At 38.3% G+C, this 26,476-nt stretch overlaps 1 protein-coding gene across 2 annotated transcripts in view; it reads left to right on the forward strand.

The window, feature by feature from the left end:
- The window catches only part of LOC136418562 (zwei Ig domain protein zig-8-like), a 58,045-nt gene that overhangs the window by 26,896 nt on the left and 4,673 nt on the right, over positions 1–26,476 (forward strand). For both annotated transcript variants that reach the window (XM_066404663.1, XM_066404664.1), the window contains 3 exons: positions 1,798–2,008; positions 5,803–5,930; positions 24,355–24,523. In XM_066404663.1, the coding sequence (XP_066260760.1) occupies positions 1,798–2,008; positions 5,803–5,930; positions 24,355–24,523 (508 nt within the window). The remainder of the gene's footprint in view (positions 1–1,797; positions 2,009–5,802; positions 5,931–24,354; positions 24,524–26,476) is intronic.

The following is a 26,476-nucleotide window of genomic DNA, read 5'->3' on the forward strand; positions in this document are numbered from 1 at the left end:
GTAATTCGACCATTTAGAATTCGGCGACTTTAACTAGGTTTCTTTGGGGGAAAGGGGGAATGTTGTACAAAGTGGACGTTTCGAGAAGGGCTGTAACAATCTCCAGCAATAAACTGCCGGCTGTGCAGCTCGCGGCTGTCCGGCACGCGAGTCACGTAAAACATAGAAAACATTTTGCCGGAACATGAAAATTAAATTGCCTTGCCAGGAACAAGGATATTAACTAATCCGGCAAGGGAAGCGGACCGGAATTTTAACCCTCCTTTAAGGTAGTTTCCACATTCTTCTCGTCCCGCGGGGATTATCTCTCGTCCCTGGACGTTTCCGGACGAAAGCCGCTTTTCTCCTTCTCTAGGATGAAAAATTAGCGTCGGGTTTAATGAAGACGAGAGGCCGTACGGAGGAGGCCACCTGCGGAGCCGGTCGTGACGAGGCCGTACATTAAGCAGACCTCCGACGTCTTCGCAGTTGAGCTCATTAATTGCGGAGACCCTGTCCCCCCCAAGGCCTCGTCCGTTGCAGGGTTGCAGAATTCTGCGACGGTGCGATCCGTTATCATTAAGCGGGTGGAAACGTGATAGATGGGCCGTTTGTTTCGGATCTTAAGACAATGGCTGCAATGGAACGCCTCGCCAGGTCTGTATAGATCTCTGCGTCATACTTACCCTCTGCACCATGGCAGGTCTTTAAAAATATAATATGAAACTTGCACCGTAGCTTTAACTAGAATCGAGCTGTGTCAAATCTGACATCAGGCGTGAATTGCTGAAGAAAAGTTAGTTGGAAACGAGAGGTGAAATGTTGAATATACATATATTTAAAAATAACTAAGTTGCACAATGGCTCCAACTGGGATAGAGCTGTGTTAAATTCGATTTCAGGAGTGAAGTATCGGGAATGCGTTAGTTTGAGAGCACAGGTGGAACGCTAATGTTTAAAAACAAAATAGTTACATTATGGCTATAGCAATAATTTAATCTACATTACATACATACATTGATTAGATTCTCGATTAGACTCGATCATTGATAGTGATGAATTGCTGCAAAAACGGTATAGCATGTCGTCGGAATCTTGGCGGCGATGTATGTGGCGAATTTGTTCTAATTTTGACGATAAAGGGATTGCGTATCTTTTTTCTTATTTAAATTCTTTAACAAAATCGTTTTACCTCTCGTTTCCGAGGTTTTTTTTTTGGAAAATTCATTCCTAAAATCAGAATTAACAGAGCTCTATCTTTCTTAGAGCCATTGTGTAATTTTCTTATTTTTGAACCTCAGCTCATCGTTTCATCTCTGGTTTCGAAATAATCTCTGCTCGGGAATGCAATGTGGATTCTAGATTTATCTCAGCGCATTCCAGACCTCCATAGAGTCGTTATGTCACTTTTTTATATTTAAATACGTGTACACATTAACTTTCCGTCTCATCTCGCGTTTCCCATTAACTTTTCGCAGCAATTCATTGACGATGCCACATTTTTCCTAGCTCCATTGGGTCAGACCTGACGTTATTATTCGCGCATAATCATCTCATAAAAGCAGCACCTAATTAGGCGTAAGCGCGATACTATTTTTCGTTCGAAAATTAGACTCGTTTGGATTGAAGTTAATAACATGAAAACGCTTTCAGTTCGGGCGTAGTTACACTAAGGGCTTAAAAAAAGGGACTACGCTCCGAGGCAAACACTGATCTATGGGGCTTTAACGAGATTAAATAGAGGAACGCCTTGATTATATCGCGGAAATTTACGGTTTAATTCGTTGGCACAGAATTGGAGCAAATGTTTTTTTTCAGGTGTCCTGGATCAGGCACCGAGACCTGCACCTGCTGACGGTCAACCGGTTCACGTATACGTCGGATCAGCGGTTTATCGCCCTCCACAATCCCCAAACGGAGGACTGGACGCTTCAGGTGCGATATCCGCAACATAGAGATGCTGGGACCTACGAGTGTCAGGTGGGCACCACTCCACCTATAGGCCTCTCGATGTATTTGTCAGTTGTCGGTAAGTTTAACGAGATGTGTCAACGTGTGCACTTGCGTAAGCTGAAATTGGGCTAATGTTTACGCACCTGCTACAAGCACATTTTTCAAACGATTATTCTCGAACAGGCCTGCTCGAAACCACCTTTCAACCTGTATTTTCGATTTTCACCCCATTAAAGAGCCTCGCTCTTGCGCTAATCGCCGTTGCAGACGCGGAATTACTCCCGCGCTAATGTTGTTACTCTATAACTGCGAACACCCGAGAAACATCATAATCTTGAGCACAAAAAGCACAGCTAAACGACTGTTGTTCTCTCTCCAAGTTAACAGCGCTCCGCTCCAAACATGAGTGATATTAGAATGAGCCGGCCGAAACGTGCATAAAACTTTCCGGTCGTTGTATTATTATTGCGAGGTTCGAAATGGTCCGGAGTTTATTTACATATACTGCGGTCGTGAATTACGACTGTTACGAACTTAGACGGGGAGTTTGTACAGCTTCGACGCAATAAAATGCATTAATCTAAGCACAACTGCAGAAATATGATGGCTCTTGTCTGAAATTGCATTCGTATTGTGTGGAATATGGGGCTTGTGCAGCTTATTTTTCAGCGCGGCCCGTGATAAATGAGGCGGCACGCTTATGTTAATGAAGAGGGATCAATGCGGTAGCGTTTCGTGTAAATTGTTCCATTCGTTTCTGTTGTTAGTGGCGCACAGTAGTTAGTAAATCCTGGGAAAGGTTGATGTTAAATTCAACTTTATTTCCCAAATTTGGGAGAAAAACTTTTTCGGAAAATAGACATGAAACGATAAGTTAATCTTTCAAAATAAGACAGGTGCACAACAACTTTATCGGGGATAGAGGTAAGTCAAATCTGACATCAGCGATGAACTCTTTGAGAAAAGTTAGTCGGAAAGTAGAGGTGAAACGATGAGTTAATCTTTAAAAATAAGAGAGCTGCAGAACAACTTTATCAGAGGTGGAGCTCAAGTGAATTAATATTGCAAAATAAGAGAGTTGTAAACGGATAAAGCGAATTCGAATCTGGCACCAATAGTAAATTCTCGTAATAACCTGACTTCACCAGGCAAGTTTTGAGGACAACCTTAGCTTCATTAGAAAGTACAGTATTTCCTTTGAAAATTATTTAATATTTTCAAAAACAAAATTTTCTTAATAGCTAATTGGTTGGTGATGCTACATTTTATTTAGCATTTATGTAGCTGCTCTACTACATTACTTTAGACACATTATTTTGAATGCAGTGACTGTACAGAGGTGTTGTGCAACTTAGTTATTTTCAAGATAAATATACCGTTTCACTTCTGGTCTCCGATTTATTCATTCTTAGAAATTTGATAGATCAGATTTCACCTAGTTCACAGTATCCCTGTAGGTGAGTTATTGTAAAGATTATTATTTATGATGATTAATTTATCGTTCCACTGTTCTTTCTGAACCAACTACTAAACTACGTTACTGTCAGCTCTTATTTTGAGAATTGGGGAGCCATCATCAAAACTCGACGTTCCCAACAATGCGAAAGCGATTTCTGGGCAAACTATCCCGCCTGGATTAATGCAGTTTATTGCACAGCAACAACAAACAAACTCCAAAGTTTTAAACGAGCTCATATTTTAAGACAGATCTAAAATAAACTTCTGCACGTTCCCGTGCCACAACGGCAAACTTTTCCGTTTGCAACCGAGTTCTTTCTAATTTCGGCAGTTTACGCCACTCACAGTGCCGTTTCGTTGCTTAACTTTGCAAATATCAGTTTAGACGAAGTTTGGAAGATCTCTCTAAAACAATTACAGGCAACAACAACAAACGACCTGCTCCCAGGACTCCCATGTTCAGGCGGCCATTTTTCTGAACTTTCTCCCCCAATTGCCCCATCCATCCCTCTGTCCGTTCCAAAAACTTCGACACGCTTCTCCAACTTCCTCATGTTTAAACTTCTGCATAACATGAGATGACGTCTCTGCCTCACAACCTCCCTCCCTCTCCTCACTTCCTTATCGAGTTCTCGAGAAGTAGGGGGGAGGAGGGAGGAGGTAGCGGCAGGGCGTCAAAGTCTCTATTATACGTCTCGAAATTATGCTGATTTACTGACGTCGTTTGTTCTAAAGCTCAGAGGCGTCGGTCTGTAATTTGCATTTTAATGGCAGGTAATGGAGAGTGCTTGATGCTGAAAAATGGGTTTTTAGAGCGCGGCTTATTTGGCTAATCTCCCTTTGATGGAGTCGCTTATCCCCCCCCCCCCCCCAAGTAACGGTGTACTCTCCGGTTGCTGATGTGGTTTTATTGAAGTTGACTTAGTCGAATAGTCCGCAATTTTGATTCATAGATATTCCGCGCAATTCCTTTCAGACTAATCTGGGATTAAAGCAGAAAAAAGTGATGAAATCTTGATAAATGAGCCACCAAAATGCAAATTGAAAAGGCTGTAGGTACTTAGTAAATCAGCTAATTTCCTTTTAATGGGCGGGGTGACAAGTTAAGCCCGGTCCTGGACGGGGGGCCCCATTAGCGTCGGATTCGGGAGACGGATGACGCAATATTAAACGTGCCCCGTTATGTTTCCTAATAAAAGAGAGACAGAGAAAGGGAGGGCGTCTCTAAGACGATAATTTAAAAGTCTTGAAAAAGAGTTTCGAGCCTGCAAACCGGCCTCATTGATATGGAAATTTATGGGTGGGAAACTCCTTCTTGGAGAGTTCCATTAAAAGTTAAAACACGAGTCCTATTCATATTTAAACCGGAAGCTATTAAAAATGTATTCGGTTTTGTTTTCGGAACCGGCTGCGTTCTGTTATCGCAGTGATTTCGAGGTCTGGACACAAACAACTCCTGATTTGCATTTTTGCATATTTATAATCGCCGGATTAAATATTGAAAAGGACTTTTTTGTTGGGATTAAAGACCGCGTCTGACGCGGTTGCCGAACACCTTGTTTGTCTTTGGGATTACATAAACTTCCCGCAGGGATGGAAAGCGACAAACACGAGCTAAATGCGTCAAGGGAAGCGATGGAGCCGTATAAACGTAAATAGATACTTCAAAGGACTTCTAAGATAAGAAATATCCCTCTTCGGCTCAAGAAAACGTCTAGCTAGGTCAAATCTATTAACAGCAATGGCTTCAGGAAAAAAAGTTGGTCGGAAATGAAAGATGGAACGGGAAGTCAATTTACTTATAAAAGTTATATATTTGGCGTTAATAGATCCATTCTCGACCTATGTCTATCTTTTTTGGTTAGAACCATTATGTAACTTTCTAAAGCTTTCTTATATTTAATAGAATTTTATAAATGTTCTTTCCACCGCGCGCATCTCACAGGGTCCTAACAGAAATTCAATAGTAAATTCAGATTTGACGCAGCTATCTCTGTTAGAGTCCTATCTGTCTTTGCTAGAGCTAGCATGTAACTGTCTTATTTTTGAAGATAAATTTACTTTTAACTTCTTGTTTCAAATTAGTTTTTTCTCCCTAATTCATTGTCGACGTCAGATTTGTTACCGAAATTGTACCCATTTCAGTATTTTATATTGGAGTCTATAGAAAATGAGGCTTTCATAAAAAACTCATAATTGGCAACAGAGTTTGTGGGTATTTACCCAATACGTGAAAAGTCCATTGGTCGATAAAATGGGGCCCTTTTGGACGGTCTAATTATCCGCCAACCGAAACAATAGTGCCTCTAATTACCTGCAAATGTGGCTCCGCACTGTGCTTTTAGGAGCGCAACGTATGACAAAAGCTCTATTATTTTTTACTAAAGGCTTTCTTTTTTTTCTATTTCGCAGAACCTGTCACGACTCTGTTGGGGGGCCCCGAAATGTACATCAACAAGGGAAGTACCATGAACCTGACCTGCATCATCAAGCATAGCCCCGAGCCACCCCCGTCCATCTACTGGACCCACGACCAAGTGGTAAGTTTTTTTACCTCTTTTTTGCATACAAATGATTTCCGCTTTCTTTTGCAAATTGATCCTCAAGGAAGTCTTCAGGGAGGTTATTTGTTTGTTGGGCGCAATAAATGCGCACGTTTCCGGGCTGACGTGCTTTCAGCATTTATTTCTGTTTGTTTTTTCGTCTTTGGGGCCTTTGGGGACGGGCAACCGGCATTTTTCAGCGAAACTCGAGAGGTGGTTTTAATGAAATTTGCGGCGTTCTCTGTACGTCGTTTGTCTATCTGCCGTTTGTTCGGGCGAGGTGGGAAAAGGGACAGTTTCGGAGTACATGGAAATGCATTTTTTTGGGCGCTGATTTCATTATTAAAAGACAGCTGAATTTATGGTCCTCCTGTTCAAGTACAAGCTGCCGCACTTTTTCGTACTTATTTTCTGGAGGTCTTTCAGTAATATTTTCCGAAAAGTATCCGTTGCCGCGTTTTTTGGATTATTATGTGCATACAGTATTGGCCATAAATATAACAACTTTCTATAAATTAATACTTTTACATCCCTTTACTATTTCCAAATCATTTCTTTATATTTGTCAGAATAGATACTGATAAAGCCGATGTATACTCTTTCAATGGTTAAATTCCGTTTCACGGAACTAATTTTTTTTCAATCGTTGACTGGTCAAAAAGATAGCAACTTCTGCTCTTTCAACTATATTTTACTTAAGCCGTAAAATTTGGTATATCTAGTATTGCAAACAATTTAGTTGCATCGTACAATAGTTGTTAAAACATTGGGTCGAGGTAAAACAATTTCAGGCAATTTAAAGAAGATTGTAATTGAGCGATTCAATAGTGGCGAAAATCCTACCGAAATTAGTCGAAGTTTGGGCAAAAAGAAGTCGAGTAGTTTCTCGAATTATTGCACAATACAAGAGTACAGGTATCATTGACTCGAGACCGATCCCTGGGAGACCTAAAGTTCCCTCAGAAAAAACCGATCACATGAATGTTAAGACTGCAAAACAGGATCCATTTCTACCATCAACTAAAATACTTGGCCAAATAATAGAAATAGAGGCAAGAAATGCTAGTGCAAGAACTGTGTGAAGAAGATTAGTGGATGCAGGACTGTTTAGTAGGAGGCCAGCTAAAAAATCACTTTTATCCAAGAAGAACGTAAAGGTCCAATTGCATTTTGCTAAGCAATACGAGGAGTGGACTCCTGAGCAATAGAAAAGAGTGGTTTTCACTGACAAATCGAAGTTTAACTTGTTCAGAAGTGACGGTATAAATTATGTTAGACGTCCTGTGGGAAAAAGACCAAACAAAAAGTACATTGCACCGACAGTTAAACATGGCGGCGGATCGTTAATGGTGTGGGAACGTTTCTTTGGTCATGGAATGAGTTCCTTTCACAGAATTGTGGGAAATATGGATAGATTTATATATAGAGACATTTTAAGAGAACATCTAGTACCAAATATGAATGAAAAAATGTCCCTGGAATATTATTTTCAGTAGGACAACGATCCCAAGCATTTGTTGAAGCTCGTCAAGAAATGGTTAGAAGATTTTAAAAAAATCCGTTCTGCATTGGCCATCTCAAAACCCAGATCTAAATCTAATGGAGAACATGTGGGAGTTTGTTGACTCGAAGATTCGTGGCAAAAATTATACAAATGTAGATGATTTATTTCTTGCATTAAAGAACGTTTGGGGACAAATTAGTGAAGACTATGTTAATAAATTAATTCTGGCAATGCCCAAGAGATGTGATGCTGTAATTAACAAAAGAGTTACTATACTAAATATGAACTAAATATGGAATTTGGTTCTATTTCGTACAATTTGTGTTGTAGAAAATCTAAAGAAGTGCAAAAGTTACTATCTTTTTGGTCAGCGAAAAATTAAATTAATTTTTTAATGCTTTTTGTATGATTTTTTATTATGTTTTTTTTCAGTATCTTAAACGAAATGTTAAATAATCATTGAAGAAAATATTAAGTGTATAAATTAATTCTTGGCCCTTAGATAAAATTGGTTAATACACCTATCTGAATTTACAATTTTTTCTAACTATACAGTCCGTTTTGAAGCGCCATTTATGAACTATCAAACCATTTAATTTGATTAATCTAACCGCGAAGAACATTACAAAATAAAATGTCGTCTGACAAGCAGCACTTAAGGCACTGTTTTCTTTTCACTTTTCAACTTAAAAAAAATTCTGCAAAAGCGCAAGACATGATTTGTTCAGCCTTGGGAGAGAATGCTGTATCTTATAATACGTGTAAAAAATGGTTTCAAAAGTTTCGGAATGGAAATTTTGATCTTGAAGATGAAATACGCCCCGGTAAACCAAAAAAGATTAACTATGAAGAGTTGGAGAACTTACTCAATAAAAATCCCTGCCAAACACAAAAAGAGCTTACTGATGCACTTGGAATGACTCAACCAGCTATTTCGATACGTTTGAAAAAATTAGGAAGGATACAAAAGGAAGGTCGCTGGATACCCCATAATCTTAGCCCAGAAAACAAAAATCGACGCTGCGAAATTGCAATGTGTCTACTGACGCGATTCAGAAAAAAAGACTTTTTAAGTCAAATTGTTACTGGAAATGAAAAATGGATATTGTATGACAATCCTAAGAGAAAAAAATCGTGGGTTTATCCGGGAGAACCATCAGCAAGTACTGCAAAACCAAACATCCACGGAAAAAAATTGTTTTGAGTGTTTGGTGGGATTCCAAAGGTGTAATTTATTATGAGACACTTAAACCAAGAAAAACTATTACTGCTAACCGTTATCAAGACCAATTAATAAAATGGAGGGATGCTATTGAGGAAAAAAGACCTTTTAATGGTAGTGGAACAAGGCAAGTCATTTTGTTGCATGACCACGCGTGACCACATACGGCAAAATACACCGTTGACATTATCTCCGCGTTGGGCTGGGAAGTTCTCCCTCATGCGGCGTATTCACCAGACCTTGCTCCTTCTGATTATTACCTTTTTCGAGCATTACAATATCACCTGGTCGATACACACTTTCAATCTCTCGAAGAAGTCCACCAAACAATGGAAGATTTTATCCAATCAAAATCACCATCTTTCTTCCGAGATGGAATTCGAAAATTACCTGATAAATGGCAGGAATGCATTGAAAGTAAGGGCAATTATTTTGATGATTAAATTGTCGCTCTTTTTTTAATAAATAAAAGTCTAAATTGTTAAAAAAAGGTCGTGAATTAATTTATACGCCTGATACATATTGAGTTCTCAAAATGATATTTCCAGTTTTATTTTAGTTTCTTAACAGTTGCTATATTTACGGTCAATACTGTACATATTTAATTTTAAGTCTCGAAAGAATTTGTTTGTATCGAATACTTCGGTGATCAATATTTTTAAAAAGGATTAATGAAACATGTACATATGACAAAATAACAATATGTCGCCCTTTTTTAATACCTCTAGGGGATTTTTTTTCATTGAACACTCTATAAACCATTACTTTTAACATAAATTGAGGTCGGTCGAGAATCTCAACATACCGCCCTTTCTGATCATAAAGGCACATTTTTTAAATGCAAATCTGCTGAAAGTCTGTGCAGTAAACCTGATCCTTTAGAAGGTATGTATGTTTAAATGGTACATAAAGGATACCCAATGCGGCATCCTGCCAGGGATCTGGAAAGAATTTTAACCTTCTCAAACATTACCGTTAGCTTTGCGGCATCTAAACTTTAATTAAACAAAAGTTCTAACTCTGGCACACCTGCCCGTGCCAAAACAATCGACGTCCAAACAAAGACAGGGGGGTTAATCGCAGCTGCATCTGGAACGTGCTCGAATGGGCGGCCACGTCTTCAGTTCCGTTTTCAAGATTATAAATGGAATAACGGGAAGAGAGAGCACTTACTCGGTGCGCGTAATGCTCGAAATTTCTCGCTATTTTCCAGGCACGCAGCTCAGAAATATGAGAATTCCGATTCCATGGACGAAATAAAAACGGAATGCACACACAATAATTGGCCTCATAGCGCCGGAGCGTGTCAGTTGCCGGCATGAAAAATTGGACTATATTGCCGTGTATCCGCGTTTTCGTATATGCAGATTTGTCCTCTCTTTGGTTTATTTGGGTCATGAAATAAACCGGAATTTCAACTCGGCATTGACGTTGTTTACCATTATCCCCCCATTGAAAAGCGTTCACGAGCGGACGCTTTGCAATTTACCTCAATACACGCATTCCAATGTAAAAAATTAATTTCCCGGGCTTTTTTTCATTGGATGCCGAATTATTTTACAATAATCTGCCCCCGCGTTCGTTTTTTAATTCTGATGCGAAATTTAAATTTCGTTTTTTAGTTGGACGCAAATTAAAATTTGATACGGGTTTACGATTGATTAATGTTTGTTTTCGAAACACGTTTCAATCGGTGCGTTTGCGAATAATAAAATCGAATAATAAAAGAACATTTTAGTGAAAATCCGGTCGTTCTAAGTCGGAGAGTTCTAGAAAATTCCAAGTTATACCGATTGTCTCATAAAAAAAGGGCGAAGTTATAACTCAGTTATTTATGAACGAGTTTTTATGAACTGAAAACCAAATAAAATCATACTGTTCAGGCTACTAAATAGTTTCAAAGTTGACTTTTTTTATCTCAAAGTTTTCTGCTTTAGATGTCAACTTCAAGATTTTAAATTCATCTACATGTTTTTTTTAACATTTTTCGACAGAAAATATTTTCCGTAATTTGATGACGTATAACTAGTTAATGTTATAACAATTTTTAATTGGAAAAAATCGAAACAACTTCAAGAATGTGTTACAATAAATGTTCAAAATCGATGTTATTATTATTAGCATCATAAAATATGGCTAGTCAAAAGTCACGCAGTGATCTTTTTTGGCCTTTTAAAAGATCTTTAGTGTCGTAAGTTATCTTCTAAACGTTTAAATTTATTACGACTAGGTATTTCTTTATGAGAAAAACGGATAGAATAAAGACGTACTGCTTTATTGGAGTTCTTATTGCTTTGGAAATATGCTTCAAGCGTATCTGTAAATTCATTTTTAAGTATCTTCAACTGAAATTGACACTTGATAATTATCGCTAATAACAACATTAATGACAATATATTGTTCAAATTTTTCATTTTTTTTTTCAGTCAAAAGTTGTTTTAAAGTCAACTTGTCGTAAAACTCAGAAAAATACTTTGTATCAAAATAGTAAAAAAAAGGGAGTTCAATTTAAAATTCTGTAATTGATACCTGAAACAGAAGAAGTTGAGTTAAAAAAAAATCAACTTTCGCGCGCTATTTAATAGTCTGAACAATATCATTTTACTTAGTGTTTGGTTCGTCAAAATCCGTTCACAAATAACCAAATTATAGCTTCGTCCGTTTTTTAGGAGACAGCCGAAATTACACTCGTCTTTTTTTACACATAGTCATTATTAGGCTCGTTGTCGGTCATTGATTTTTTTTAAATGGGCCCTTCAGTTATTCTCTATTCAAATCTCCGATTAACAATGTGTAATTGAGTCTTCTTTTTTAACTCTCCTCTAAATCGAATAAAATTTCGGAACGAACTAGTCTTGCTAATGAGTTCGTTTGTTTGGTTCGAAAATTAGTTATTAAGTAATCCCTGCCCTGGAAATTGGCAATCACCGTATAATCCGCACGCTTTATAACGCCTGTTAATTTCCCGGACTGTTGTGTTTTAAATTAATTTTGTGTGCTAATTAATATTTAATAACTGGTTTTTATGGCGTACGCTATAAAGCTGAATTTGCATTTGTTTGTGCACCTAATCAAGAGTAATTTATTAATTGTTTACGGCCATACGCGAATAACTATTAATCGGATTATTACCGCACCTTCCTGGACATATGCGAATTATTTGGTTATGCAGTTTAAACTGTATGTGTTTGTGCGCAATCGATAATGAGTTTAATCAAATCGCGTTTCAAGGACGCAAATGAAATGGAATTCTGTTGGGCAACAGGGCTGTTGTCAAAAAAGTGGTTTCAATTCGAAAATTGGTTTTATTGAAAATTGATTTTATTGAAAATTCCCCGGTGACGTTCCAATGGGCGAAACGTGCCCATTAATTAAAAACCACTCAAAAATTGAATGTTTCGCAGCGGAATATAATTGAAAATAGCTGAATATTTACAATATTCGCAGCAAACATACCATTGTGTAAGCTGGTCGTCCTTTGAGACTCGATAGGGCGGCAGGTTTATACATTTTTGCAAATCGGAAATTAGTCCTCTATATTTTTTCTGATGTCATTGAAACGATCTCTAGTTTCCTGTGTCCGCTTCTCCATCGAATCACTTTTCGAAAGTTGCAGCTACCAAGGCAGCTATCAAGATACAGACTGAAGCAAATTAAATTTTCTACATTCGATCATTAACGAAGGCAGGTAGCCATGGAGGTTCCACTCGAACTGTTTCGTCGTAATTAGGCTTGTTAAAATGGAGGTTTTGATTAAAATGTCTTGTTATTATTGCTTCAAAATAATCACAATGAATGGGGTCAATTTTCAAATCTCTTACAAACTGTAGAAAGGTCCAATTTTAAGGAAAGGCCCATCTTGTACCTACTCATGTTAACTTTTGGGCAGTCACGCGAAAATTTATGAAAAGGCTAGTCACGCTGGTTTGTGAGATTAGGTTGTCCAAAAAATAATTTTGATGACTTCTTTTGCAATAAAAATTAAGAATGTTTTTCAAAACAAGACAAACCTTAGTCAAGTTAGTTGTTAATTTTTTTTAATTAACGCATTTTCTTTAAAATAAACAAATAGGAATTATTAACTCTTAATTATAACCAACTTAAATATTAGGTGTACAACTTTGCTTCCGCCGTTTTTTTTCCGAATTTCGCGATTTTATTGTAAAAAACTAATTATACCTTTAGGATCCAAAGTATTGTCCATCGCTGGCCACTACTTTCTCCCATCTTTCGGGCAGCATACGAATCCCGTGTTGAAAAAATTGGACATCTTTTGAAGCGATCCACGATTCTATCCAATTTCTTACTTCTTCATAAGACCGGAAGTGTTGGTCAGCTAGCCCATGTGCCATGGATCGAAACAAGTGATAATCAGAAGGAGCTAGGTCAGGAGAATATGGCGGGTGGGGTAGGACTTCCCATTTCAATGTTTCCAAGTATTTCTTGACCACTTGCGCAACATGGGGTCGAGCATTATCGTGCTGCAAAATCACTTTATCATGTCTCTCGTTGTATTGCAGCCGTTTCTTTTTCAATGCTCGGCTCAAACGCATTAATTGGGTTCGATAAAGAGCACCTGTGATTGTTTCAGTTGGTTGTAACAGCTCATAATATATTACGCCGAGTTGATCCCACCAAATACAGAGCATGATTTTGGAACCATGAATAGACGGTTTGGCCGTCGACGTGGAAGCATGGCCGGGATATCCCCAAGTCTTTTTGCGTTTGGGATTATCGTAATGAACCCATTTCTCGTCCCCAGTCACAATACGATGCAGAAATCCCTTCCGTCTTTGCCTTGCAAGCAACTGTTCACAAGCGAACAGACGCCTGTCAATATCTCTTGGTTTCAACTCGTACGGCACCCAATATCGTTGCTTCTGAATCATTCCCATGTCTTTGAGGCGTTTTGAGATTGTTTGTTGAGTCACTCCCAATGATTGTGCCAATTCTTGTTGACTTTGACACGAGTCTTCGTCAAGTAATGCTTCCAAGTTCGCATCTTGGAAAACCTTCTTTCTTCCACCGCTATGTTGGTCTTCGACGTGAAAATCACCGTTCTTGAAGCGCTGAAACCACTCACGACATGTCCTTTCACTAATAGTGGCTTCCCCATAAGTATCTGAGAGCATTCGATGAGCCTCAGCAGCAGATTTCTTCATATTGAAGCAGAAAAGTAAAACCTCCCGCAAATGACGAGAATTTGGCTCGTACACTGACATTTTCAATCGCGAATAACTTTATGATGAAGACACCAATAGACTAATATTTTTATGAGGTTATGTTAACAGGTGCCCAAGGCTCCTGCATGCCCACATGGGGTTATTTATTTCGATCATTACTTACCGCTACATACATCTATTCAAAAACGGCGGAAGCAAAGTTGTACACCTAATAGTATACTTATAAATTACATAAAAAATTGCGGAAAAAGCCCAAAAGCCTCCATTCGTATTAACAACAGATATTTTCATACACTATTCTAGTTCTCGGTAATTTTGGCATGTTTCTGTAATTTGCTCTAAGCATATACATATGAGCGTTACATTTATAATATGAAAATTGAGTTTTCCTATTTTTTTCCAGCCGCAATAAACACAATTAGAAATCTTTTACTCTGTTCTCACTTTGATGATCGAGAAATTCTAAATTATCTTGCACCCATTCATTTGGTTCATCTTCATACACTTCTAATTGATTCTCACCAACATTTAGCCTTATCTCTTCCAAAAGGTTTTTCAAATAGGATTTTTTTTGGTAGTCTTCCATGACTAAATTTTATGTTTTCTTGATTTACAATGGAAAAAAGACACAAAAACCAACTAATTACGTGCTCAAAATTTTGTTACGTTACTAATCGCCAATCTCTGACACCCAAACTCACCGTTCGGTTAAACAGACTTACATCTCAGTGACCAAATAATCACTAAAGAATGAACGCATTGATCGATGACGGTAGTGAAGGGCATGGCGTTATACGATGTTGCGTTTAATTTTTAAATGGAAAAAAGACGTGACCCGGTCTCTCAGACAGTTGCGTGACTATCCAAAGGTTAAGCCAGTTTTTCCATCCGAGACAACAAAGATGTCAAATTTTACGTATGTATATCGTACTCAGTTTGAAAAAATGGTCAATTTTTATATTTTGGAAGACAACCCCATCGTCGTGATACTCATGTTTAGTTAAGTTTTCCTAAAAAAAAGAGCATTGTTATCCTATTTGAGGTACCTTTCACTTAATTTGAGAAAACTCCAAATTTTCGTATTTCTGAGGATAACTCCATCTACATGGTACTCATTGTTGGCAAATTTATCCCGGAAAAGATAATGGTGTAGTAATATTTGACGTACCTCTCACTCATTTCGAGAAAGTTCCTAACTTCCTTCCTCGTAAAGATAACTTCATCCATATGGGATTTATTTTCATTTAATTATTTTCAAAAAAGGATAATCCCAAATTGATTGAACGTACTTATTTTTGAATTATCGTCTCCTGAAAAAAAGCTAATGTCAATATCAATTTTGGTGCCTCTCAAGTAACTCAAGTAAATAACTTGTCCTCTGTAAACTGAAAAAAAATTCGCATTGGAACTGTTTGAAAGCGTTTCGCGTGCAATTAAAATGCATCATTTCGCGCTTTTCATCCGGGTATAAGAAATAGTCGACGTTTCGCTTCCGGTACATCTGGCCGAGAATCGGGAGAGCGAATACCATCAATTATCCAGCACAAACACTCGTTAAGGGAATCGTTGGATCTACGCCGAGCAAGAGATAAAGTGCCCCCGATCGCACTGAATAAACAGGGAGCAAAACTGGTTTATTCCGTCCTTATTTACGAATTACAAATTAAATTAAGTTCAGTGTTCGTTGCCATTCCGGACCATTAATCCGTCGTAATCGGCGGTGCCTCGGTCCGTATTGATCAGGCTACATATCCGGAGAAATGTCCGAGTTGTTAGATAAGCTGACGAGGTTTTTTGGTTCGTTGGGGCTACGAGAAATGCGGATCCAAATTTGAGCTGTTTAATTCGGTTCAAATCTCCGCCATCAATCAGAAAGGCAATGGAATGGAAAAATTGGGTCTCGTGTGGGGATAAAAAGGGTCTTCAGACAACCGCAACGAGATTTTTCAAATATTACTCGCGGCAAAAGTACTCGCCAAATGCCCGCTGGGAGTTACTGCTTCGCCAACGGTGTCTTTCAACTATTTCCATTTTGTTTGCTGCAGTTGACGTATTTGATATACCTATCTAACGCTCGGGGGAATTAGCTTTGTATATTTTCTGCTGTCGGGGAAAATTTTGCTGTGGGAAAAGGACCGCTAAACCGGTAAAAGGAATAAAGGCCAATGGGAAATGAGGGTGGATGTTGGTGAAGGGCGGAAAAACAGATGCTTTAGAAGAAAAATAGATTCGACTTGTATTTATTTTCAGGTAATTTTTCATGGAAATTCGATTACTATAATGAGTTTCGATATACCTACCGCTTAAGTGTCGAAATCCCATGTGACTCTAAATTGTATCCCCCGTTAACTAATTATTATTTTTTCATTCAAAAGCAGCATTAAATAGGACAGAAGGTACTATCTTTTGATGATTTATTGTTTCTCTAATATGGTTTATATTACCTCCACGGCAAAATGGCAGACTTTTTAAAATTGAAACATGGGTCAAGTGACATCTCAAATTAAAGGAGTTGCAAAACTACATTTAATGGTGCAATGCGATTTAAAATCGATCAGTTAGTTTTTGATAAAAAGAGCTATAAATAGAAAAAATCAATGTAAAAGATGCAATACAAATTCAGTTTCATAGTACATAAACAATTAAAAAAAAACTTGTTTGTTAACAGGAAATAACAAATAGTTAGATAATTAATATAATTCATAATAATAATAATAAAATAAAAAAAGAAAAAATCTTTTATTGAACAATCTTTTGGCAACATGATATTTTCAATTAATTTCAGTTAAAATAAACACAGCCTCACCTTTGTGTTCTAACGCACGCAAAACTAACAAATTATTAGCACTTTTGTACACTACCACATAATTTATAAAAATGATCAGAGGCCGTTTGTTAGCACAAAATCGAAAACAATTTTATTATTATTATTGTTATTACTATTAAAAATTATACGAATTATCTTATTATTGTTTATGCACTATGAAAATGAATTTGTATTATATGTTTTACATTTACTTATAGCTATTTTTCTCAAAACATAATCGATCGATTTTCAGTTGCGTTACACAATTACATGTTGTTTTGAAACACCTTTAATTTGTGGTTTCACTTGACTCATGTTTCAATCTTTATACACCTGTCATTTTGCCTTAGCGGTCATGTAAACAACATTTAAAGAAATAAGCGACGAAAAGATAGTATTGTTTGTCTTATTGAATTAAAAAAAATGCTAAAAAATTAGCGGGGAGGGGGGACAATTAAGAGCCGCACGGTATCTCTTTCAACTCGAAAAAAGTCTCATCGTCATTAAATTTTCAAACTTGCAGACTATCAGCTTGCGTCTCGAGCCGTCGCTTTGGCAAGTCTCCTCCAGGAACCACATGAATTTCAGATTACATCGCAATTACACGGCCGACATCGATGTCGGAACGGCCGCGCATCATCCATCAAACGGCTTGAAATTACGTACTTGGGTCTGGAAGCACAATAATTCATCGTCAAAAACCCCCTCCCGTGGAGAGATGCACATCGAAAAATTCCCATCAAAAACTCATTATTTTCCTTGCCGCTCGCGTTTCCTTTGTCGTTTTATTGGGCTCATAAGCAAAGGCTAAACCGACCCATATTTGGGCCCAATTCCATTTCCAGCGGCATTGCTCCAATCATTTCCAGCTCCGCAAAGACGTATTACGCGCCGATATCTGGAACGATGGCTTTCAAAGCGATATGTCGACGAATAATGGGGGGAGGGGGGAGAAGACTTTGGGTTCGATCGGAGATTTCTGCCTTTCGTGCAATGATTTTGTTGTTCCTAGAAACTACTTAAATCCAACGGAAATTTATCAAATAATCGCGGCTCTTGTCTCATTTCATTAGAGTAACAAAGCTTCTTAATCGACTCAGTGCTATAAATTAAATCGACTCGAAGTTTACGAAATTAAAGTGTCCCGATGCGCCGCACCACGCGAACATAATTTCATTTGAAACGTAAACTTGGCGAACGCCTCTAAACGCCTCCTCCTCTTCCTCCTCCTCTTCTGCCTCCCAAATCAATCAAGCGAAGCTTTGCAAATATGTTTGATTTGGAAGAAGCTGTGTGCAGAGAAAATGAGCGAAGCAATTAAAAATTGTGATAAATGGTTACTCTTCCGAAACACACACGCAGTTCAATGGCGGCTAATTAAAAACGAATTCCACACAATTTACAATTCCTGAAGAGTCCCCGGAGAGACTCCAATGCACAATGAACCCTATATTCAATATTCGATGAGATCTCAGGTGAAGCAAGTTTCCGGCAAGGCCTTTAGGGATTTCGGTTCGGCCCGCTGCAACGTCTTAGCACTGATAAAGACGTTGGGACTGTTACCCTCGTTTAATTAAGTTGGTGAATTTGGAATTGAAAATTCGGAGTGGCGTTGGAATCCTCCTGTAAAACTTGTTTGTAAATTAGTGACTGGTTAAGGGAGTTGAAATTCTAAAATAAGTAGGGTGGGATTATTTTTTTTAAAAACTGGGTGAGATATCAAAATTGACTTTGGCATTCTTTTTTCCGGAAAAGTTAGGTCAGAATGAGGACCAAGTCGATGTGGTTATTTTCACAAATAGAGAGGTTAAGAATTTTCTCGGTCTGGGTAAAAAGTCTGTGAAAACTGACTACAACATTCCGTTTTCTGGAAAAAGTTAGCTGAAAATGAGTACGATGTTCAAGTGGATATTTTCCCAACTAAGTGGATAAATTGTTTCTGAGAACCAGACAAAATTGAATTTTTCTAGATATAAAAATTATTATTATCAATTATTAAAGGTATTACCAATTTTTTCTTTAGCTTCTCATGTAGCAAAACCGTTAAATTAGAATTTATCATCTATCAAGACCCTTAATAATATAGAGGATTACTGACGCATCAATTTTTCAAAGCGTCTACGAATTTTCAGTTTTAAACGACGTTTTTAAATCTTTGTGATGTTCACTTTTTTAATTTATATTGACCCTCCCTAATTTTTTTTCATACAAAATTAATAATTGCAAGGTTCCATATATTCATGAATAACAGTTCAGTGGCTTACCTCGTGTCCCTAGGAAGTTTTAAAATCTTAAGCTGTGTCATCCTTTTGAATTTTTTAGTTGTTTCGACATGTCAATGATTTTTTTACAATATTTAAAATTATGTGGTTTTAATGTCTCTAAAAAACAGTGATGTGCTTTTCGTTAACGTTTTGACTGTTTTAACTCCCATCGGTAAGTAATTAAGTTAAGGAACTGTGTAACCGAGCATTGCAAACAAATAATTATGACGGATATTTTCATTGTGAGCTACGAGGGAATGATGGGAAATTATAAAAACCATTAACAGTATCTCAAATCTAAAGCGGTCGATAGAGAAAGAGAATGTCTAATTTACCACTTTTAAGGTGTCCCCACCCAGCTACAGCAACTGCTATGATGCATTTTCTGGTCGTAAAGCGGCCATTACAGTTTTATGATGACTCGGGGCGTAATCGGGTAAAAAAGGCCCGTACCCTCGCTGGCTATTAGACCTTAAGTGTTCCCAGTCAGATAAGCTGTTAATTACCTCGATAAATTGTTTTTTCTCCTCCGGGTGAAGTCCCTCGAGCGCCCTCTCCCCATGAATTTGCGATTGAAGAATTCCCCTGAGAATCGCACATTATTTACGGCCATTGAGAAAATAAAATCATTGGCTGATTAATCCTTCCGTAAGGGTATAAAGTAGAGCGAACCTATCTCCGACTTATTTCTGCACTAGGACGATAACCGCCCCGCTTTTGAGCTTTCATCGCGAGGCGCAAAGGGGGATTTATGGCCGCTATGTAGAGCCAAATTTTATTTATTTATTTCTATGGAACGTATTTTGTAATGTACGTCGCGGATTAAAAATTAAAACCAAATTCCTGTCGGATAATAAATAATTTCTCCCCAGGCTTTCGCGATAAAATAGGATACACGAATTTCCCATCGGTTCCCGTTTGAAAAATTATTCTATTGGCCGCTGCATAATAAAAATATCGGCGTATTAAATTTTAACTTAAAACGCGCTATTTATGGAGAACAATAAATTTTGGCGTTGTTATGTCCATTCAAACATTGGAGATGTAAATTCTTTTGGGATTAGTTGGGAATTTTATGCAAACTGTAATGTCATTTATATTGGCCCAATTTGCATTCGTTTGTGAGCTTTTTCAGTGAAAACTTCTGGAGTGGAAATCCGATGTTTTTCTTTTGTGGAAACCCTCCAAAGTTGGAGCCGAAAAGATGCTGCAGGAATCGATGCAGCGCCCCCTCGACACACTTTTATTCTGGCAACCATCCAGCCATCTTTCAGCTCAAGTGCGATAATTATGCCCTCGACTGACCCCCTGAGGGTTCCCTTCTCAGCACAGGCCCCTGAGCCTCTCCCCGGCAGGACGTCATCGTTTTTGCCACCTCCGACGCAAAGGGCCATTAAAAACTGTAATAATACAGCGGTACAAATTACCGCCGTCGGAGCCATTGTTGGCGGACACGGGCTGAACTCCAGAAGTTTCCATTAAACGCGATGGAAATGCGCGCTCGAAAAGGAGCGGGGAGAAAAAGTTCGAACTTTGATGATTATTAAACGAGCCATGGGGATTAATAAACTTGTTAGTTTAATAGGAACCGGGAATTTTTACTCTTCATTACTTGAGAGGGAAAATGTTGCCTTTGGGATCACAATTTAATGAGTAATAAACGCGTATCGGACAATAGGGTAATCTCTAAAACTAAGCAGATTACGAAGCTATTTTTTCGATTTGAATTCGACTCTAAATAAGCATTTAATTGCGCAACTTTATCTTAATTTTAGCTTTCTTCTATCTCTTATAATCACCAAGATCTCCATCCTTGAGCTTCAAAAACGGATATCCCGTATATCTGTTATCGATCAGGAGATCAAATGTAGAAATTAGGAATTTTCCTGATGTGAAAATCTTTCAAAATTTACTAATTTTCCCTTATTATAATATTAGAACTATCCAATATTGTTCGTTTCATGTCTGAAACCACTAATAATAATCAAATTGGCGGATTATTACCGCGGAAAATGTCATCGGTATTGTAACGAGAGCGCAATTTTCCATCTCTCATTAATCGAGTGTCCTTCTGCGCTGGACAGATGACCCTCTCTGCTATTGACAAATCGCCCAGATTACAACCCAAAAAGCATGTTTGTTTATTAGTAGATGATTCATCGATGATTATCACTGCGCCTGGGTGTACTCTGAACAAACCCGAATCGATTTATTAAACGAGTTATAAACGCGGGCTCGTAAATCGTTAATAATTTGCCCCCGCGATTCATTACACCCGGTGTAACCCGATGAACCGTAAATTCCGACTTTTACATGCCGACAGACTGCGGCATGTAATGTCCGGTGTCCGATAGCCGGACGTGCCGTTTGTGCTTCCCACGGCCATTTTCCGTTTCAAAGAGCGAGAGAATCTGATCCGTGTGAAAAAAGATACTGTGTAGGTCGTCTGTGCGAAGGACCGCATCGCTTAAATTTGTAGCAGCTAAAATGAGACATTTTAAGGCATTATTTTGGTCGTCTGAGCCAGTCCGATTTTCATGAGTGGAGGCCCTTGAGAGGATTGAGAAGAAAGCCAATCCATGCCAACAGTAAATTGAGGTCACTCCATATAGGGGGAAATACTGAGAGAGAGATAGAGCGGAAAATAAGAACAGGGATGCATTTTTCATTTACGTAGAGAATCCCGGGCCGGCGAGGGCCTCTCGAACGAAAATAGGGAAAAGAACTCTCCCGACTAAACTGGCTTAATATTTCATAAAACGCTTTTTTAACGGAAGGTCGAGGACGTAAAAGCTTTTAGGATGCCGCTTAAAATGCGGGATTTCATTATGTTCCGAGTTTAAACTCCGTGTAGTTGTAGTGACTTTTCGGAAAGGAAATTATCTACACGCGTTTCTGAGAGCCCGCGGAAGTTGCAGAACTCGTCAACGTCAAACCGCAACAAATCCTCATTTAAATACCGGCAATTGTCGACTTAAAACAGAGTTGAAATCCCGGCGAGTATGCGACTGACGACAAAACTTCGTCTCCATTGTGTGAGTACTCGTTCACGTGTTTACTATTCCAAAAGCGGGCTTTAATATTTCGGTGCATTGTTAAGTGACTACTTTGAAAGAAATTAATATCGCTGAACAGGGGTTTAGTCGGTGGGAAACTGCAATATACAAAAATGATAGCTGAAAAATTTGTTAACTCTGTTGCCATTTTAGGCTGCTGAGCATGGCGGCAGTATTGTTAGTTCAAGATAATCCCCCAACCCCGGACACGTAGTACTCATCTCCGGCCAACTTTCAATTGGCTCTCACCTAGTTCGAGAAACTTCCTATCTTTCTTGTTTGTAGGGATGACCGCATCGACATAGTACTCATCTATAGCTAGTTTTTTCTATCAAATACAATGCCGTAGTCAGACTTAACAAGATACTCGTTTTCAGTTATTTTTTTCGAAAAAAGAGAATGCGATACTCAAATTTCATGTGATTCTCGCTCAGTGTGAGAAAGTTCCCATCTTGTTTGTTTGTAGGGATAACCACATCGACATGGTACTTATCTACAGCAAATTTTTTCTACCAAATACAATGCCGTAGTCAGACGTAACAATATACTCGTTTTCAGCTCATTTTTTCGAAAAAAGAGAATGCGATTCTCAAATTTCATGTAAATCTCGCTCAATTTGAGAAAATTATCTTGTTTGTTTGTAGGAATAACCGCATCGACATGGTACTTATCTATAGCTAATTTTTTCTACGAAATACAATGCCGTAGTCAGACGTAACAAGATGCTCGTTTTCAGCTAACTTTTTCCAAAACAGAGAATGCGAAACTTAAATTACTTAAATTTCATGTGACTTTCCCTCAGTTTGAGAAAATTCCTATCTTGTTTGTTTACAGACATGACCCCATCCACATGGTAGTTATTTTTGGCCAGATTTTTCCAGAAAAGAGTATGTGACACTCGGATCTGACATGTCTCTCACCCAGTGCTAAAAAGTTCGTATTTTCCTAATTTATTAAGACAGCCGCTTCGATTTGGTAGTCATTTGGAGCTAATTTTTTCTTTAAAAGAAAATACCGTGGTCAGATTTGATATGGTACTTATTTTCAGCTAAATTTTTCCAGAAAAAGAATGCGATACTCAGATTTTCCAGAGCTTGCTTCTGGTTCGGAAAACTCTTATCTTCCTTATTTACAGACCTAACTCCATCGACATGTTGCTCATTTTAAGAAAACTTTTTCCAGAACAATGAATGAAATATTCAGAATTGACGTGGCGTTCACTCGCATTCTGGTATTTCTTATTCGTTAAGATAACTCCGTCGACATGCTACTCATTTCCAGTTAACTTTTTTCAGAAAAGCAAATTCTGCGGTCAATTTTAACGTAGTTCTCATCCAGAAGGAGAATATTGTTGAGCTTTTCATTTGGAAGCTTTTTAATACATGTAGTATTCATTTTAAGTATGTTTTTTCCATAAAACCATGTGCAGTGTTGCAGTCTGCCACTTAGATTTTTGCGATCCATAATATTCGCAAAATCAAAACAGATATGAATAATATTGTACAGTGATTCATTTAGTTTGCGGAATATGTTGAAATAGGATCTAATTAGATGTAGCTATCAGGGTTATTAAGCGTCGTTAGATCGCTGACTCAGTCCCTGATCGATAACCGTATAGGGCTTTTTCTACCCTTTATCTATAGAGCTTTCGAGGCGCCTAAATAAATAACGCCCGAGATAATTAGAAGCTTGTCCAAAACTCGTAAGGTAAATGAACCCCGCTCGTTTCCATTTTTTCTTCGTCGGCAACGGACGTTTTCTCGGATCTTTGCCTCTTAAACGAACAATGCGAAAAGCGTTTGTTTTGCATGCGGAGGGGGTGAATTATTGTCTAGCGAAATTTCGCAATTACTTGAAAATCAAAATGGCCCTGAAGAGACCGAAATCGTGGGACAAAGGAAACGCTTCTTGGTTGTCGGCGTAATTTCTGCGTTCATATTTTTCGTTTCATTGTAAAACGGGACGTTTATGCGAATGAGCGATGCCTTTGTCCCGATTCCCTCCGGAGGGTGGAACCCTTAAAAGGCCATCACGAGCTTCCGATAAATAAGAACGACGGCCGTTAGAGAACGCCGCCATAGCGTCCCGGAAAGTCGGATTAAATTTTCGAAATTTATCCGGGACTTTATTTCTTAATGCAGAGCCAGTGGCGAAGCTACAGAAATAGGAACAATTTTGCTTGGAAAGATAGCAGACTTGAATAGACAAATTATCCTGAAACTAATTCATCCCTTGTAAACAACCTGCCAATCCTCGGCAGATAATCAGAAAGTTAGTTGGCAAATCATCCCCTCTTTGACCCACTTTTCTCTTCCGCGTGGTCTCCGGAGTCCACTCCGGGTCTCAATAAAAAAAAAACTTTCATCGTGTGTCTTTTTTCTTTCAGGAGATCAACTACGACTCGCCGCGAGGGGGAGTCTCCGTTATAACCGAAAAGGGCGACGTCACTGTCTCCTACTTACTCATTCAGCGTGCCAACGACAAGGACAGCGGCAAGTACACCTGTCACCCTTCAAACGCCAACCCCAAAAGTCTCACGGTGCACGTGCTGAACGGTGAGTGGCGCTGAGTCAGCTCTTTTTATTATTATTTTTTATTTACTGAATCCCTCCTATAAACGACAGATATCCGAAGGGGGGTGCGGTCGGACATCCTCCTTCTCGGGGGCAAACTTTATGGAAAATAGGCAATTTGATATTTTTGCGAGGGTTTCGGGATGGCATAATGTTTTCGCAGCAGAAATGAAAACGGAATTTATTGTGAGTCTCGGATATGAGTGGCTCTGGAGATTGGTTTTCTCGGAAATGTGTGTGTCTGTCTGTTTGGGGCCTTAAGTTGTTCCTTGGGAAATGCCATTAGTCGGGACTCGGGTATTTTTCTAAGGTTCTGTGTCTGTCGAGTGGCGAAACGAACGGGATTATTCGTTCTCCTAATAATCTTCGGAATGCATTCTGCCAGTTAAAAATATGGTTATATAAGCCGTCCTTTTATTAAACGTGCACTTGGCACAGTAGGCGTTAATTAATTATTGTATGAATTGGGTTGAGTGGACTGAGCTGTTCCTGGTAATTATGAATATAATACACCTCAATTTTTGTGAATTCATATGTTTACCTTAACAATGTACAAATACCTATTTTGACACATTTCAGCTGAAATACGAGCGATTATTTAGCATGACGAAATTCAATACTGAATCCTTTTTTATTTTGTTTTTTTGTTGTTTAGTTTAGTTTTTTAGTTGTTTAGTTTAGTATTTTAGCTCAAAAGCAATAAATGAAAATTATGACGGCAACGTCCTTTTTTAGTTCATTGCACTTATTTTGATTACCAACAGCAATGCATCCTGTTGAACATTTTTGACACATTTCAGGTGAAAACAAACAATAATTGAACATTATAACTACGCCGCTCGCGCAATTAATTGCTTTTAAATCGATCGTCAAACGAAACTACTAAACCTTTTCAGCACGTTTAAAATTAAAAATCAGTTGTTTATTTAGATTTATAACTACATTAGCCTTTTTAAGTTTTTTAATTCTTGTTACTCACAAAGTGAAACTTTTACAAACGTTTGATACATTTTAGAGCAAAAATGGGCAGTTTTAAAGGATTATATTCATGCCGTTCTTTTTCATTATAAAACAATAAAATCAATCAGGAGGCAAAACTTCATTCTGTTTTTTTTACACATTTTAGATAAAAAAAAACAACCAATTATTGAAGATTATAATTTATACCATTATAACCACCCTTTAGAGATAGTCCATGATTAACCACCAAAAACCTTCTACCCTATTCTGATTCGTTGAAGCAGCAAAAAGAGGGTTGTTTAAACGTAATTATAAATAAGCCGGCCCTTATTTTAAGAGGCATGAAAGTGGTTTTTAGCCTTTCGACGGCGGCGGCCAAATTCTGAATTTTGGGGAGACTTCATTCGATGCGGAGGCCACTCGTGGCCATTGTAATGGGCCACTGTAACTTTTCAAACTCGGCGACAAAAGGCCCTTAAAACTGAAGTACGTCCGAGTTAATTAACTACATCAGAGAACTTTGAAGAAATACGACTCTGGCAGTCGAGAGTGAGGCGAACAATGACAAAAACTATTGTCCCATAGTCCGAGCTTGAATTTATTATTTCGCAGTTGAATAAAATACGCTCGGGGAATTTAATTCCCGACTCCATTAAATCAAACGACATTATGGAAATTGTTTTAACTGCGCCCGACGTGTTCGTGAATTAGTTTTAATCGACATCGTTATCGATATTTTATTGCGCGCGCGTCCCCCAGGCCCCCCTCCCCCCCGCCCCATCGCTCCCCCTCTCACTGAATAACAACTCTAATAAATGTTTTATTGGAAATGCCAAGGAAAAAGGTCGATCCGTATAAATTTTATCCACGATATTTCTTGACTTCTCCTGGCAATTTATGCCGGAAAATCTATAGACCGATGACGTTCACGAGTCATGCGAGCATAAAACTGCCGCTTCTATCTCTGCCTCAAAA

The sequence above is a fragment of the Euwallacea similis genome, chromosome 35 (assembly GCF_039881205.1).
Source record: "Euwallacea similis isolate ESF13 chromosome 35, ESF131.1, whole genome shotgun sequence".
Taxonomy (NCBI): Eukaryota; Metazoa; Arthropoda; class Insecta; order Coleoptera; family Curculionidae; genus Euwallacea; species Euwallacea similis.